Source organism: Cynoglossus semilaevis, chromosome 12 (assembly GCF_000523025.1).
Source record: "Cynoglossus semilaevis isolate Cse_v1.0 chromosome 12, Cse_v1.0, whole genome shotgun sequence".
NCBI lineage: Eukaryota > Metazoa > Chordata > Actinopteri > Pleuronectiformes > Cynoglossidae > Cynoglossus > Cynoglossus semilaevis.
In genome coordinates, this window is record NC_024318.1 from 257,493 (window position 1) to 274,325 (window position 16,833).

Consider the following 16,833-nt stretch of genomic DNA (forward strand, 5'->3'; position numbering starts at 1 on the left):
TGATTTATTAACACCAGAAATCGAAGTCTATAATAATAACATGACACCTTAAACTGTGCTACAAAAAAAACAACAAATCAAACTGGACCAACCAGAAAACTCGAAAACTGTGGCCCAAAGACAAATTTCAATGTTCCAATGTAGGTCTTGAAGAATGTCACCCGCATCCTGGGTACCAGGTGTGGACTAGTCCACCAAAAGTACCAGGTGAACGCCAGAATAGTCCAAACTTTAGGTGAACCACGTGTTGAGCCACAGTGTAATCCTGCAACACTTTCTGTCCAGCCTGACGCCTCCACCCTCTACGTGTGTTCTGTTCCTTCTCTCTTCCCCAAAACGACCACTCCCCTTTCCTCCTCCGTCTCCCTCTGCCATGTTTTTCCACATTTTGGGAATGTCGATGTGCTACTTGTTGATACTGTGCATGAATGAAAACACGTCTGTATATAATTATTAGAGAATCGTATCCCATTCCCCTGGAGTTGACAAAAAAAAAGGTTTGAATGTTGTACAGATTCAGGTTTTTTCTTTCGTTTTGATTGTCCGTAGACCTTAACAGCAGTACCTTTTTATTTCTAACTTAATGAAGACAATGATTTCTTATGTTTTTGAGTAACTTGCACTTGATTAATTAATTACTAAGGTTTTTGTTTCATTTGTTTTTTGTTTGTTTTTGTTTTTTACAAGACACTGCTTCATCTGTTATTGAATGAAGAATGAGAACTTAAAGGAGTCAATGTATCTTGAATAAATATTATATACGGGAGTTGCATGGGTTAATTGTACAAAAAAAAAAAAAAAAAAAGACACTGCTTGCTACTTCTAATACCGTGGCTGTATTCTCTGACAGAGGGGGAAGAATAATTGTATTTACATCTAAAGGTTATTTTGTCAATGAAAGAAGAAGATGATAATAATTATAATAATAGTATTGATTATAATGATGATGATGATGATGATATTAGTTCTATTGTGTATATACTGTACAGTGTTATCAGTGAGGTGGCCCACGTGGACCTCCAGGACAACAGTAAAGGGTGAATTCTACATATTTATTTAAAGGAAGTGGAAACACTCACTACACTCAAGAATGACATATATTGCCTTTTTGGAGAAAGTTGTGGTTTTGTCTCAGAGCTTCTTTCTGGACTTTTCTCTCCGCTGCTCACTCTTTGTTCTTCTCTCTCTTTGTCATCGCCTCAGGTTGGTTTATGTCGTCTGTCCTTCCAGAACTTTCCACCGTCACATCTTTGTTTTGTCCCCTTTGAAGACACTCCGTGTCTTTGAGTCTGGCTCCAACTGTCAGGTTTGTTTCCACGTTTTGGAAACCTGGTGTGGGCCACATTTTTAGCAAGACCTAAATCAAAGCTGGAGCTGTTCTAGCAATGTTGGCACCATCTTGGACACCACACATTGGGCCACAACAATGTGGCCCACAGTGGTTGCCAGATTAAGGCCATTTCTCAGCCATATCTGCTCCTGTAATTTAATGGACCAGACAAATTTTTTTTTTCTAAATGTGGCCCACACTACAGGTATGACACGTGGAACTGACTAATTATTCTGACCCAGACCACAAAAAAACAAACACTCTGAGAAACATAGGCCAGACCAACATGACGTGTCACATGGAATATCTATCATACGGCCTAAACAAAATGATACGGCCAATAAATTAAATGTTTTGGTCAATTTCCACCCAAAACAGGATGATACGGCCAATAAATCTGTTTTGGTCAATTTCCACCCAAAACAGAGTGGCTATTTAGATTTGACTCAGATGTGGCCCATATTCTGGACACCAAATTTATACCTATTTAAGTGAGTCAGAAAGGACAAAATATTTTTATTTAACCCTTTTTTTTTGGCCACATTTTTTCATCTCTTTCCACCTCTGTTTTTTCCTGTTTGTTTTGTTCTTTTTAATTATTCTTTTTGCTCTTGTGCGATGTGGTAGTTGGTTAACTTCCTATTTATCATTATGATTTGGTGCGGTTTTTATTTTATTTTTATCTAATAACCAACATTGTTAATGTTGAAAAATTCTAGCCACTGTTTTTTCTGTATGTGTGTGACTATGTTAATTATTTCTTTTATTTTTTCCTCTGTTTCTTTAATTGATTTTGGTTGATCACCAATTGATAGGAGGTAAGTTGTATGTATGTGTTGCCACTAACTGTGACTGCTCTCCATGGTACATGGTACTTCTGATAAAAACCAATAAAATAAAGTTTGGGATACCGTGTTTCAGAGATGATGAGTGTCTTCTCATCTATGTGTGTGTGTGTGTGGAGGGGTCGAAATATTTAGCTTTTATTTGTGATAGTAAGTGTTATGGTGGCGAGGGAATGATACAGTATGTCAATTTGCAGTGTTTTACAACACACAAAAACAAGCAAGTGTGTGTGACAATCCCATACAAGGGATGCATTTTTGAGTAAAAGATTGAACATCGCAAAGAAATAATAAAGTTTGTTTTAAAGTTCCCATAAATGGAGTCTACTGTATGTAAATGTCAGTCGAGTTCCTTGAAGGCCTTCTCTCCTGCCACAAACAGAATGAGAATCAGTGACTTATTTTTCCAATATATTTATCATTAATATTTATAAGATAATATAGTAGTAGTCTGTTTTCATTATTCATCCTCGTTCTCAGCTTTTCTCTTGGTTTCGCTGCCTGCAGTCACGTTTACTCGATTTATAATCTTTTTTTTTTTTTAAGCCAATCATATTTCCGCCTCAGGTGTTGCCAGGTAAAAGCAAATCTGCCCTAAGGCCTCCAGAATCAGTAGTGAGGGGACGCCGGGAGCAACCAATCAGCATCAAATTGACATATCAAGACCATCTTGCCAACAGTTACGTTGGCGATTTGAGTGATTTGATTGGATGGTCCAAGCACAGACGGTCCTAGCGACTTGCCCGCTCAAAAAGTTTTTTTTTCTGCCTCTGTTGCTTCTGTCGAGCGGACATTTTTTTAGCCTAAAGTTAATTAAAACTTATTCCATCGGTTCGACAGAAAGACTGGACTTTAATCATGGATGTCGAAAAGGAAAAGGACTTGATGTAAGAACGATAATCTGTACAACAGGGCGGATTGAACCTTGAATCTTCGGGAAAGAAAAGAGAGGATGGAGTTTGTGTACAGCTTAATCAGAAGGTTTGGTGAGTAAACTGCGATTTGTCTTCTTAATAATAATAATTGTAATTTTATTATGTTATTATTGTTGCTTTTTGATGTACATTATGTCGAAGCTGTCGTCGAATTTGTGCTCCGTGGTTTTGTGGTTTTAATAATAGCGGCATTATGGTTACAAACGGTGGCTAGGATTTAGCAGCTAGTTATACTAATTTTCTGCATATTAATAACGGTTTTTTTTCGTGACATAATGGCGTCTTTAGGATGTGGATTTGTTTAGGCAGGACGACACTGAAGGCCTAGGTTCTCCACTGGTGAATGTAAACATACTTAAATACTTTCTTTATAAAGTAGACAAGAGTAAATTTGTCAAAAGATAACTAGCTTAGTATTTGGTTAGCCAAAAACCAGCTCTTATGAAATACATTAAATACGTAAAATTGCATTTTAAAAGTTGACAAAACTTGAACTTGTCAAAGTACAAAGTAGAAATAATGTTTGTGTTGGTCCGTTACGGAGCCCGTAAAAAATAAAAATAAAAATTTTCTTCATAATTGGGTTTTATTTACAGATAAGTTAAAATCAGAAAATAATGTTATGGTATTTAAACAAGTACTGAAAAATAACAAATTAAACGACAATGGCTAAAAGAAAATGGTCCAGAATTCATCCCAACAAAGATGTGTTGTTGTTACCCATAAAGCTGGGTTTTCCCTGGTGCTACATTTATTAAGGTGAATAAAATAATCTTTTTAAAATCAACTAAAGTAAATCCTTTTAATCTTGGTCCTAACGTTCTTAACAAACATCCATTTTCTCCCCCAAAAACCGCGGGTGTTTTTTTGGTATAAAGTGACATTTGTCTGAATGGCTGACATTTCATTAAGCGGCTGTTTGTGCCATTGTGTGGCGGTGACACCGCCAGTGGCTGCTGATTAATTGCGTCTGTTCCAAATGTCTGTCTTGTGATGGAGACATTATGTGTTTAACACGTGTATCCACCTCCCCTCTGTCCAACAGCACTCAGGAGAGATACATTATTCATTTGTGCTCAAAGGAAAACCTCAGCAAAGAACATTAAATTAAATGTTTGACTAATGGAGTCGTTAAATCTACTATCTGTTAGGAAGCTGATTCAAACTGTCCTAAGGAGCTCCTCTAAGAGCACTGACGACTCTATCACCGTACGACTCAGACAGAGTATATAATACACAGTTCAGAAACTGGTCTGTTCAAAGGGTCAACTTGTCCGAAGTAGAGGTGTGTGTTGGCAAGAATCTGGCGATTCTACGATACGCATCACGATGTGAGGGCTGTGATACGATATATATTGAATGTACTGCAGTCCTAAAGGCACGATGACATATTGAGGTTTTTTTTTCTTTCCCATATGTATTTGTAGTCCCAGTGTGATCCTGGTCTCAGACTCTGTTCCATCTGAACATCAGTTCCTAACACTGGAACAGAGGGATCTACATTTGGAATCACTAGAGAAGAAAGAAAAGAAAAAGAAAATGAACCAACACCAGGAATATTGGACTGGGAACTGGGGATAAAAAAAATCTAAATTATATAGTAATATATCAGTTTAAATTAAAATTAAATTTTAATTTAAACTGATATTTAATTAAATTAAATATTTCGATATTTCAGTGTTTCGATGTTTCCTTGCAGCAGTAGTCCAAAGGTAGAGTCCTTTTCATGTTGCCCAGATTCTAAAAAACAAGGGAAACAAAACCTCGACTGAAAGGAGTTTTATTCTTTTCTGTCTTGTCACATCTTGGGCTGTACAACAACCTTCATCTGAGTGCACTTGTCATTGGTTCCTTAGTGTCTGTGTTTTGACACATCTCTCCCCGTTGATGCAGATATGATGCCTTTGTCTCTGTCGAACACTGACGTCTCAGATTTAGCTTCTTTTACTAAGCAGAAAGATGAAGAAGGAGGAAGGTGAGGGAGGGAAGTGACTTCATGAAAAAGATAAGGAGTCGGTTTTCACTGCACGTGGGCTGATGGGAAACTTGCCCCACTTCTTATTTACTCTTATTAGTTTTTTGCTGTGTGTAGATTAACTGTTTGAATGAGTTTGTGTTCCTGCATTTTGTTCAATTTCCGTAGCATTTGATTTTCGTCTCGGTTCAAGGTTTGAGTTGGTATTTTTTTTTCCATATGATGTAACAGGTGGAAATGCATTAGGTGCACACGTGTGTTTTCATCAGTGTGTTCTAAATGTCATGTCGGAGCGTATGTTCCACACACATGAAACACGTTAAAATTAAATGTCAGGTAAATACCAGAGCATGAACCGAGGGCAGGCAGAGGTGGAGGACAGACGAGCGGTTCTAACCTCCAGGTTGGAGCACAAGTGCGTCTTTTCTCCCACTTATTCTCCTGCCCCTCCCTTCCTCCCCCCCACGCCCCCTGCCTCCAGTCCCTGCTCCTCCAGACTCTCTCTCCACCCTCCACCTCCATCCACTTGTTTCTTTCTTCTCTGTTGCTCTTTCAGCCCAAATTCTCTCTCTCTTTCTCGTTTGTCTCCAAGCACTTTCTTGGCAGAAGTTGAAAATCAAAGTCACCTCCCTTCAACTGCCTCCCACACACACACACACACACACACACACAGTCAGTCAACAGTAGGTTATTCTGTGTCATTGACTGTTCCCTGATGAGAGGCTGTGGGCGTCGTGATGATGTCAAGTTACTCTGAGGATTTTGGCCTAATGCAGCACCGCTTTCAATGCCAACAGCATTGGCACACACACACACACACACCCAGGTTTTTGCTTCCTGTAAGTACTTCATATAACCATAACGCATGTTCCTGTCCTTCGCTGTAACCTCAACATTACCAAATATGATGCCAATCCTAATCCTTACCCTAGATTTAATCTAGTGTGTGTGTATATATATATATATATATATATATATATATATATGTATGTATGTATGTATATGTGTATATATGTATACATGAGTATATGTGTATATGTATATATGTATGTGTAAATATATGTACAGTATGTATATTTATATATGTATGTATATGTACATATATATAAATTAATTGATATATTTACCTTTTCAACAATCCTATTTCTTCGACAGGCTCTGATGTATTTAGTAAAGCAAACACACTCTCTCTCCCACTCTTCTTCCGCCTGTTTCACACACACACACACACCTATGTTAGCACACCTACCTACATACAGTACAGACATCTACACACACACACACACACACACACACTCGGGTCTGACATTCACACAGAGCCGGCAGCGATGTCACTTGAGAGCTACTTCCTGTGCTGCTCACCCACCTGCTGAATCCACCGCAGCCCACCCAGGGAGAAAAGTGTCCTTTCAACGGTTCCCAGTGAGAAACACTCCACACAAAGTACCAGCCCTCTTGTGAATGTCACTCATTTTGTCCCCTTTTTTTCCATGTTAGTAGGAGTAGGAGGAGGAGTAGGAGGGAGAGGTGGATGTACAGGTGGAGGCCAGAGTGATGTGCTCGTGACCTTTCCACAGCAGAACAGAAACACTGCCATCACTGGTCAAAGTGGATTCTCTTTTTGTTCGTTTGTTTTCTTCGGTTGTGGCTCACATTTACAAACCTATGTCGACTCTTTGAGTGTAGAAGTAAAAAAAAAAATTAGAAGTATCTGTTGTGCTGTTACCATGGTGACCTGCTTTACCATGGTGACAGGTTCTACAGACCTGCTGACGCACGTCGTCAGAAATAATTTAGTTGTAGAGAGAACGTCTAAATGAGTCAAATCAGTATTTTTTTTTCACTCACTCAGGGGATGTGACCAGTGATGTATTCTGTACACCCCCCTTACTCAGAGGATGTGACCAGTGATGTATTCTGTACAGCTGCAGGAGCCGATAGTGTTAGAATGTCAGGGGTTCGATTCCAGGCTGTGGCTTCAGAAGATTAACACATTAATAATGTTAATTATTTTTGTTGGAAAAGGGTTTTAGTTTTCACTGAAGCACCTGGAAAAAGTGCAGGGACAAAGAGAAGTTTATTTGACAGAAATAAATATTTATTGAGGACTGCATGGTGGACGAGGACAAGTGGAAAATCACCAGGTCACTGGTTCGATGCCCAGTCATTTTGAGGTGTTTTCATGTTGGTGGCAGATTTCCACAGTTTCCCACCTGCGTCACTCAGACTGACTCCTCTCCTGTGGCTGTGTCTCTGTGATGCTCAGTTTCAAACTCTCATCTTGTACGTCAACTCCCGCCGTCTCCCCTCCTCTCCCTGTCGCCCCCCTCTGGTCCTGTTCCTCTCTCAGCTCTTGGACGTTTATTCCCAGTGCAGTTCTTCCACCTCTCTCCTCCATACTCACTGGTTGAGAAATTAACTTTTGCAGATTGATGTTTTCGTCCTCAAAATGTTTCTGCAGCTCTGCCACGGGTCCTTTCTCAGAGAAGAAATATTCTAGATATGCCTGGGCGTATTGATCCGAGGTGATCAGGTCCAGGTTGATGTTCGTGGACACGGAGGTGTCATCTGTTCCTGGTACTGTTGTTCTTTTTCCTGTTAAATTCAGATTTTGTTATTGAATTCCACCATTAGATTTACAGGATCATTTTTTTTATATTTGAATAAACGTCTACCTGTCTCTGTCTCCAAGGTGGGACAGAGTCAGTCTCTTTCTTGGTGCACTGTCCGTCACAGTTAGACCTGTCATGGCTCCGTCCTCTGGAATCTCACCGTAGGAATCACGTGACGCTGCGAACCCGCTCCGACATTTCATCACCTGAACCGTGGAGGACTTAAAACTCCTGCATCAGAGAACGAGGTTGGATTAATTCTCCTTTAGCTTCATCAGAGTTATTTTTGTTAACTTTAAGCAATTATTGACTCTTGCTCGATGTCATGTATCTTTTATTCAAACACATTTTTTACTGTTTGGTTTTAATATTTATTATAAGAATGTAGTGAAAGAAAAAGACTGGAGCCTTTACTGTGTTCGGGGAAACAGACCGTTGTCTCACCTGTAAGCAGCTATAATCTCTGACAGGTCTTCCTTGTACTGCTGCAGTGCTTCTCTCGCCACCAGGGGCTCGTCCAGGTGAACTAACATCTGAGTGTGAAACACCGCTCCACTGGCCCAGTGCCTCAGAGACCTGGAGGACCAGAGCACCAAGACACAGTCACCCACCGTGACATTAACCCCCCCCCCCCCCCCCCCCCCCCCCCCCCCAGGTGGGGCAGGTGAAGTGGTGACCACTAGGGGGTTCCAAAGAGTTCCTGCAGGTTGTTTGATTTATAAAACATAAAAACCAGCATTTGTCAGAGTGTTTGGAGCTGACTGACCTGGAGTCACAGTCTCCCCTCAGCATACAGGCCTTCAGCTGGGTGAGGATGAGGCTGATCATGCCCTCCAGTCGGACCGAATCCTCCATCAGCCTCTTTCTCTGACTCAGGTTGATTCTGCAGCGCTTCAGGTACTCCTCCATCACCTCCTGGAGCTCCAACACAATCTGCTGGAGGCCAGGAGTGACACTGTGTTAGGATTACATTTTTATTGAAAAAAAAAAACCCCTCACATTTCCATCCATGTCTCACTGTTTTTTGTTTGTTTGTTTTGTTTTTTTTACTGACAGTCAAAAGTATCGGGTCTGTTTGCCTGATACAATAATTTCTAATTTTATATTTCTAAGAAACAACAACCTTGATGTGACCTTTGACCTGACCTGTTGTTGTTAAATTTCACTCCTAACGGCATCGACTCATTATTTTCTGCAGACGTTTCACCTGACTGGACGACGACGACGACACCTTTCCTTTCGCGCCCGTTGAAGGCCTGGACGATGTGTAAACCATGTCCACCACCAACGTGATCATCAGTCCCACCAGCCCCGCCACCTGTGGCTCATCTGAGAAGGTTGTCAATCGGCCAATCAGATCTTTTATGTAGGAGGGCGCCCTGTTCCCAAGGTCACGCTGCATCTGAGGACGAAAACAAGTTAAAACAGCAAGTCAAGCAGATTCATTTATGTTTTCCTCTCCATAAATTCAAATCATAATCCTGTCATCACAACAAGGTTCTCTGCCGCCTGTGTTTGTATTGACCTGTCACCATTTTATGTGTGCATGTGCTAGGTGCACGTCTCAGGCTTCATCTTCACAGTCTCAAGGCAACAACATTTTTCTTTTCCGTCCAATTTGTCTCCATCTGCAGGTCACGACTGAACCGACTTCAAGGTAAAATCAATGAGCAGAGTCCACTTTTTTTGGTCTGGACCACTTTGTGCTGCTTCTCCATTTTTATTTATTTATTTTTTTCCCTCCAACATAATCACTGATGCACACTGTCACGCTCTGACTTTAAAGTCTGCCGTGCACAGTTATCAAAGCCGTTCTGCCTGCATATTTACACAGCTTCATTTACAAACAGGAAGAAAAAGGCGAGGGAGGAAAGTGTTACAGGGACTGAGGCTGTTAGGATTTCAGGCTGCTTTTCTACGTCCACCAGATCTGACAGCAGCTGAGACCACAAACACTGACAATAAACCACACTTTGATGTGAGGTGTTTTCTTTTTTGTTTGTTTTTAACTCACATCTGAAGTCTTATGTGCAGCTGTGTCGAGGAAAAACGGTGCTGAGTGTCAGGACATATATTTTGACTTTGACCTGTTTCAGTTGTTCCTGAAGGCGGGCTTGAGAATCTGAACTCCCATCCTGATTGGCCGAGAGGAGAGGGTGGACGACCCCGAGGTCAGGAACAGCACCGGCTTCCAACATGGCGTCGTAGAGGATGGAGCCAACGGCGTCCTGAGCCTGAGTGTAGTCTTCATCTGATGAGAACAACTGGCCCATGTTGAGGTTGGCATATATATACGATAGTGTCACGGTGTGAAGTACTTCTGACTTTGAAGTATAATCTGTGAAGGTAAGAAACAGAAAGAAAAATATAATTTAAATAGAAATTATCAGAAAAAAATGTAAACCACTTTCAGCATAAAAACATTCAGCCCAGTCTTTCTCTATATCAAATCTAACATTCTAGTATAAAATGAATTAACTAAAAGCAGTAGTACCCATATCTAACAAATACTTACAAATACTCTGTAAAAGTCTTGATACTGCAGCCTGCAATTTATTTCTCTTCCTGTCTTGTCTCCGCCTCCTGCGCTAAAGAACGAACAAAGACGATACGGTAGCTGAACACAGCTCTGCAGTGAACCTACACCGCCCTCTAGCGGTAGAAAGTATGAACTATAGGTTTTAAATGCCTCGAAGAGCATGACTCATGTTATCAAGGCCAAATAGTCCAATAATAAATATTATTATTGTAGTATTTATCACTTTTATATTGAACAGTGATTTTGGTGAGTGAATTTCTGAGGCAACCCAACCTGGGGTTTGGGGGCCAAGTGGTGAACACCCAGAACCTGTAGCTCTTAGCTTAAACACTATTAAATGTTAATAATTAACTAAAAGCTAAAAAATACTCAATTACCTAAAAAATAGTGGAGAATGTTTTTATATTGTCCAAAAAGTGAACAAGTTTTCCTCACATCTTTCAGGCTTAACCAAAAACTATTTAGAAGTCAGTAAAACCTTGTCAGTAAATGTCTTTTCAAGCATTTTAAGTGCATGATTTTAACGTGGAATAAGTTGAGGAACTCTGATGCTGATGCTACTTGATGTGCTTATGCAGTTTTAGTAAAAACCAGAGGTCCTTGACATGAAGTCAGGCTCCTACAGTAACTGTTAATGAAGTGTCAGACGCTGAATAAATGGGTCAAGGGCTTTCAGTCTTTATTTAGATTAATGGAACAGTAGCCGCGGCCGTGGAGCCATGCTGCAGACTTTTTTTTTAACTCGATATAATATGGGGCGAGGGGCATTAGGGATTTAATGTAGTGTGAGACGTATTGGTTGTTAACTGGGACAAGGTCTCGCTGTGTTTGTGTATGATCCTGGAACAGCTAAGACCTGGAACTACATGTAAATTAAAAGTAAACTACATAGTATAATTTTTTTCAAATAATTTTTTTAAGTGTGTGAACACCATCTGAGTGGTATTCTCTACCTATGGTATGTAAACATATTGTTTACATACCTTTACTTTGCGAGGCGACAGAGCTAACCGCTACCCCACCGTTTAGCCCCGCTGATGATCTACGCTGTCCATCTCTTTTAGTGCTCCCTTGGCTGCAGCACAAATGACTTACAGCACATCTTCAGAATCGTAAGAGACGCAGCACTTTAGCAGATGAGAGGGAACGGGCTGGAGATTAACTGCAGCACAACAAAGAGAGTGAAAAAAAAACTGAAAACTGGCTTTTTTTTTAACAAGAAATGAAATGTGATTCACTCTCACATCCATCACACAGAGGAGCGAACAGATGTATCACATCAGGAGGGCAGTCAAATTTAGGAAATGGGGAATAGCAGCTGGGCTGAGAGTGAATCTGGATAATTCAGTCAAAAAAACAAAACAAGTGGTACTCAAAAAAACAACTACACTGTCTCACAGATTACTCACATATGAAGCCTGTAGCTTTACCCTGTAGGTGGTGCTTTAAACACACTTCTCTGGTGCAATTATTGTTGGTCTGTCATTATTGTTTCGTTAAAATGTTTGCTGGATCCAAAGTGACTAAAGATATTAATAAACCACTGTATGACCTGTTTGGTCACATTGATGATAAGATTGAATAATTTTTCCACGGTCCACCTGGTGACCTCTGACGGCACACTAATGTGCCACGACCCACAGTTTTATTAAAATAAATCAATAAATAAATATCCTGTTTTCTTGTGGCCACTGATGTGACGCTGCACTAACCATTAAGTAATGGAGAGCACACAAGAAAACACACACACACACAGACCTGTCCTCATTTCCTGCCTCCTCCCATATACATCCAACTCCACTCACACCCGCCTGCTGCTCTACTCACTCGGCTTAGTGTTGATTTTGATGGATTCTGTCACTCTGATGCAGCCATGTTTACTGCTGCTGGGAAATGATGTCTCTCTCTCTCTCTCTCTTTTTTTTCTATCCACTGAAGTTAAACACCAGACACTCCTGAGAGAGCAGTAAATATTTAAATGTGCTCACGTCAACAACATATATAGTCATCAAGCATGGAAGTGCCCATACGCTAAAGTGATTTGATTTGATTTTTCTCTCATTTTGTGTTCTGTCTCTCTGTGATAGTGAAGATAAAGAGCAGGAGAAAACGAGGACAAAAAGACCCAGAGAGGAAACGACGAGCTGCGGAGACGGTGGTTAGACGAAGAAGAATTCAAGGGAAGAAATTTGATTTTGTTAAATTGGATTTGATTCACGTTTCACCACCAATATGGTGGTTTAATCACGATTAGTCAGTGATTCCAGCTGTGCTGCTGGAATCATAGTCTTTTAGCAGTAGATTAAAAAAACTAAAGCTGATGTTTTCTGAGACTGTAGTCAAAGCTGCAGCAAAACAAAATCACTGTTTGTCTTGTCCTTTTTTTTTTTTCCAAACAAAGTCACTGTTTGTCTTGTCCTTTTTTCTTTGTTCCATTTCTTTCTTTCTTGTTTTTTTTTTTTTCTTTGTTCCATTTCTTTCCTTCTTGTTTTTTTTTCTCCTCCATCCATTTGTTTTACCATTCGCAGGGAAGCATAAAAACAAGGTAAAGTTCAGTGATTCATCATCACACGGCTGAACTACCAGACGCCATTCATTCTGCGGAGCTGCTGTGTTCACTTAGCTGCACTGGGACTAATTACCGCAAATGGCAGCTGTTGAAAGCAGTATTAATGTCTTCTTTCTACATGAACACCTCCGGCGGTATAGGCCTGCGAGAAGAAGTCCTGGGCTGAACTTTTAAAGCGAACCAGAGTGACAAAGGAAAGACCTACAGCCGGAATTAAGTCTGAAGGCGGCCAGGTAAGGCCCATAAATCCAAGTTAAATTTAATTTAGCTGTCCTCGGATGGAGGGAGTCTAATCATCATTCATCTCACTGCCTCAAGTAACATCAGGGTTTCTTTGTTTTAGTGGCGATTGATCTGAGAGGCTTAAGTCTTAAAACCACCATTTGTTTTTTCCTTTAGAAATAAATAATCTAAGAAAACAACAGCGGTAAATTAACTAAATCATTTTAAATTTCCATACATTAATTCAATAATGACCACAGGGACTGATTTAGCCTTCTGTCTTTGCACATGTAGTAGTCCGAGACGTTATCCTACAGAGACCCCTGCTGGTCAAAATTTGCCATTTAGACAACAATTCTCCAGGACTTTTTTTACGTTATCTTGTTTGTGTTGTGTTTTAAACATAAAATGTGGTTAACTCTAGAAAAAAAAAGTGAATTACAAAGTTATTCCGATTGTGCAATTTTTATATTTGCTAATCGCCAACATAAATGAGAAAGAAGAAGAAGACCTACTTCCGTTTCCGGTGTAAACAAACCGCTCGGTATGGAAAGAGTCGAGACGAAGCAACGCCGAGTGTTTGTTACCAGTTAAATGTTAAATAAAGTGAACGTCAAAGGTATGGAGTCCGGCCGCGTTCGGTACTACTGCACTGCCGGAAATGGAATGGAGCCCTTTGTAATACAGGAAGTGACGAAGAGACTGTCGGCAACAGATGTGAGTGATTTCATGTGAACGTTAAAGCTCAGAAAAATGTATTAATGGTATTAAATATGTATTTAATGTTGATAATGACCGCAGCATTTATACATAATTTAAAAGCGAAACATTTTTGAGTTTAGAAGTGACTACTGATAGTGTTTTTGTCAAAGTTTAAAGAGCATCGACGTGAAAAAAGCTAATAAAATAGTTTTTTTTTAAGTTATAGAAAATTGGTGTAAGAAATAGTCTGATATCTGACTTTAATTCATATGAATAGTGAAGACAGAAACGGACGGATGGATGAACGTGTACATGGATGGTTGAATTGACAGACAGACGGAAAAACAGGTGAAAACAAGTTATTATTGTGATATGAAGTGTGATAATATGTTTGTCCAGGTGTCCCGGATGTCCGGTAAAGTGTTGTTCAGCTCAACTTCACCATTTTACAAAGTTACTGAGCTCAAATCTGCAGAGAGACTTTTCCTTCTGGTAAAACACGACCCTCCGCTGAAACTCTCGTCACATATCAGCCCAGGTAATAATAAGACCATTTATATTTCATTTCTGTGTTCATCCAAATGCATGTTATTTACATAAAATATAACATTTTCACTCAGTATATGGTTTGACTAATATTTGCTCTGACATTCTGACAGCAAAGGTAGCTTCTGTCCTGCAGTCAAAACTGCTGGGAGACCGCAGTCTGTGGACCGAAGCTGTACTGACATGGAGCCGCCTGCAGGGGGAAGTAGCGGAGAGGAAAAGTACTGACAACCAGCAGTGTGTTGGGAGAGGCGTTAGAGAGGAGGAGGACGAGGAGGGGAGAAGGCGTAAAGAACGGATAGATGAGGAGTGGATTGCGGGAGAGGAGGGGGAGAAAAGTGAGAGCAGGAGGATCAGCAGAGGTGAAGAAGGAGAAACTCTGGAACAGAGGAGAAAAAGAGGGATGGTGTTGGAGAAAAGATGTGGAGATGGAGTCGAGGATTGGGGTAAAAAGATGAAGATAGGTGATTTGGATAAGGACAGCACTGTGGAGACTAACATCAATGGTGAAAAGAGTTTTTAATTTATTTTCAACATCACTGTCCATCAAGGCTCTACATTTTTTGATATTTTATTTTTGGTTTTATGGCTGTTTGTTCTCAAGTGAAGACGGCTGACAGAGGAGACCCTCACCTCCAGCTCAGCAGGACCAAAGAAGTCTCCGTGTCTTTCAGGATCAGCTGCAAATGTACTGGACCTGTGTCTCACTACTTCAGCAGTACACAGGTGCAGGAAGTATTTTTCTCTCTAGTATTTCTGATATGTTTATGTTGGCCTGTGAATTGTGAGACTCAGTAATGACACTGTGCTTCTATCACGGGGAGTGATCTGTTTTACTGTAACTTAATTTGAGGAACACTTGAAAGTTGGAGTTTCAGTTTTCTCACTGTGGAACGATGGCATGTTTCCAGGAGGTGGGGAAGGTGATTGGCCTGGGTTTAAGCCGACTGTTGGGCTGGAAGGTTGATCTGAAGAACCCACAGCTGGAGGTAAACGTTTGTTAAAGTCAATTCTGATTCTGAAGTTTTGATACTACAGCTTTAACGCAGCTGTAAAGTCATCTTAATAAATACATTTAAATCCTATCTTTCATATGTGTTTGTGGCTTAAACCTGTTGTGATGTTAAATACTATCTTTCATCTGTGTTTGTGGCTTTGTGTTTGTGGCTTAAACCTGTTGTGATCTTATTATTCTTGGTTCTTTCCCTTTCTGACTTCAGGTTCATGTTTCTATAAGTGAGGACCACTGTCTGCTGGGGATTCCTCTGACTAAGTAAATGAAACTACACCGTTCTCTGTCTATTTCTGTACTATGATATACTACTGATATGAAGATGTCATTTGTTATTGGAACAATTTTCTGTTCTGTTTGAAGCACGGCTAACTCGACCTGTAGTTATGATTCCCATCCTTTGTCCCTCATAATTTGAGCTGCAGTTATGATTCCCATCCTTTGTCCCTCAGGTCACCTTTGGCCAACAGGAGCTACATCAAAACCACAGGACTCAGGTCTACAGTGGCCTGGGTGATGGCTTCACTGGCTCAGATACAGGTAGTTTAAAATAAAAAAGAAATGTCTGAACGGCAGCAGGTCGTGTCTGACAGCTTCATCCAAACATGCATTAATGTCATGACTTCTGTTTGGCAGCCTGGTTCCTGTGTTGTTGACCCCATGTGTGGAGTAGGAACCATCTTGATAGAAGCAGCGCAGGAACATGAGGTCAGACCAGAACGATGGAGAGAATCCAGTTCTAAATCCATCGTTAGTTGTTGCTGTAAGAAGTCATTCATGGTAAATTCATCGTCTCTGATTGGATCTTCAGGAGGTCTGTTTCCTGGGCGTGGACATTGATGATGGACAGCTGCAGAGGGCCAACGGCAACGTAGAGTTTGCAGGTGTGGTTCCCAGGATTCACCTGCTGAAAGCTTCATCCATGAGTAAGAAAACTTTTTTGTCCTTCAGACATTTTTGATAGAAATCTTCTTGCCCGACTTTTGTAGTTTAATAAGGTTAGAACGTCAACAGGTTAATTTAGATAAGACTACAGTGGTGCAGTGGGTTGGACTGCTGCCACCTGAATGATCCAAATCCCAGCTTAGGTTGTGTCATTTTTCTCAGTTACCCAAATTCTTGGTGGGCTTTGTGTCACACGTTGCCATTTTATAAATATGCAGTAGATTAAAAAGTCTCTCATGACTGCACTTGGATTTTTTTTAAATAGCTTTTGGTGAAGAGTCACAGACAGTGTGTAAATCACAGTGGAATCTCCTGTTCTCACTGCATCTGTCTTTGTGTGTGTGTGTGTAGCGCTGCCTCTGCCCAGCTCCAGTGTAGATGCTGTGATCTGTGACCTCCCGTTTGGCAGGAAGTTTGGCTCCAAAGCAAACATGGCTGCCAACCTGCCAGTTATTCTGACTGAGATGGAGAGGTTTGTTCGACAGCGAGCTTCTCCGTTCTTTTTCTAAAAAAGTTCTGTTCTGTCACAACTGTATTTGTTACTTCTTTTTTTTTTTTGCCAAGGATCCTCCGTGTTGGTGGCTCGTTGGTCCTCCTCCTC

At 40.6% G+C, this 16,833-nt stretch overlaps 2 protein-coding genes and 1 long non-coding RNA gene across 5 annotated transcripts; 2 read left to right on the forward strand and 1 right to left on the reverse strand.

Moving 5' to 3' along the window:
* Positions 1-7,161: 7,161 nt before the first annotated feature.
* LOC112487811 (uncharacterized) lies at positions 7,162-13,678 on the reverse strand. Of its 3 annotated transcripts, none has more exons than XM_025060671.1 (8): positions 13,543-13,611; positions 10,213-10,285; positions 9,785-10,035; positions 8,905-9,099; positions 8,464-8,630; positions 8,142-8,273; positions 7,761-7,928; positions 7,162-7,680 (listed from the first exon to the last, which is right to left on the reverse strand). In XM_025060671.1, exons 3-8 carry the CDS (start codon positions 9,968-9,970, stop codon positions 7,650-7,652), a joined length of 879 nt encoding a protein of 292 aa, XP_024916439.1. In that variant the 5' UTR covers positions 9,971-10,035; positions 10,213-10,285; positions 13,543-13,611; the 3' UTR covers positions 7,162-7,649. The 3 variants fall into 3 exon arrangements, with proteins under 3 accessions (XP_024916439.1, XP_024916437.1, XP_024916438.1); XM_025060669.1 differs by having other exon boundaries at positions 8,464-8,633; XM_025060670.1 differs by lacking the exon at positions 10,213-10,285 and having other exon boundaries at positions 8,464-8,633; positions 13,543-13,678.
* On the forward strand, positions 9,098-12,624 carry LOC112487812 (uncharacterized). Its single transcript, XR_003051262.1, has 4 exons — positions 9,098-9,354; positions 9,548-9,675; positions 9,794-9,976; positions 12,324-12,624. It is a non-coding gene; the product is annotated as an uncharacterized LOC112487812 (long non-coding RNA).
* thumpd2 (THUMP domain containing 2) lies at positions 13,596-16,827 on the forward strand (the record flags this gene model as incomplete). Its single annotated transcript, XM_017037015.2, has 11 exons — positions 13,596-13,744; positions 14,129-14,267; positions 14,389-14,781; positions 14,880-15,001; positions 15,187-15,264; positions 15,496-15,548; positions 15,740-15,827; positions 15,924-15,995; positions 16,099-16,213; positions 16,584-16,704; positions 16,797-16,827. Coding segments are annotated over exons 1-11 (1,335 nt in total), but the record flags the coding sequence as incomplete, so codon positions are not given.
* Positions 16,828-16,833: the final 6 nt, after the last annotated feature.

Excerpts from the sequence above, each read along its gene's own strand:
- LOC112487811 (XM_025060670.1), bottom strand. The coding sequence starts at position 9,970 with ATGGGCCAGTTGTTCTCATCAGATGAAGACTACACTCAGGCTCAGGAC. Across the intron at positions 9,100-9,784 it reads TTCAGGAACAACTGAAACAG|ATGCAGCGTGACCTTGGGAA; the intron begins GTCAAAGTCAAA and ends TTTCGTCCTCAG. Across the intron at positions 7,929-8,141 it reads GAGATTATAGCTGCTTACAG|GAGTTTTAAGTCCTCCACGG; the intron begins GTGAGACAACGG and ends TCTCTGATGCAG.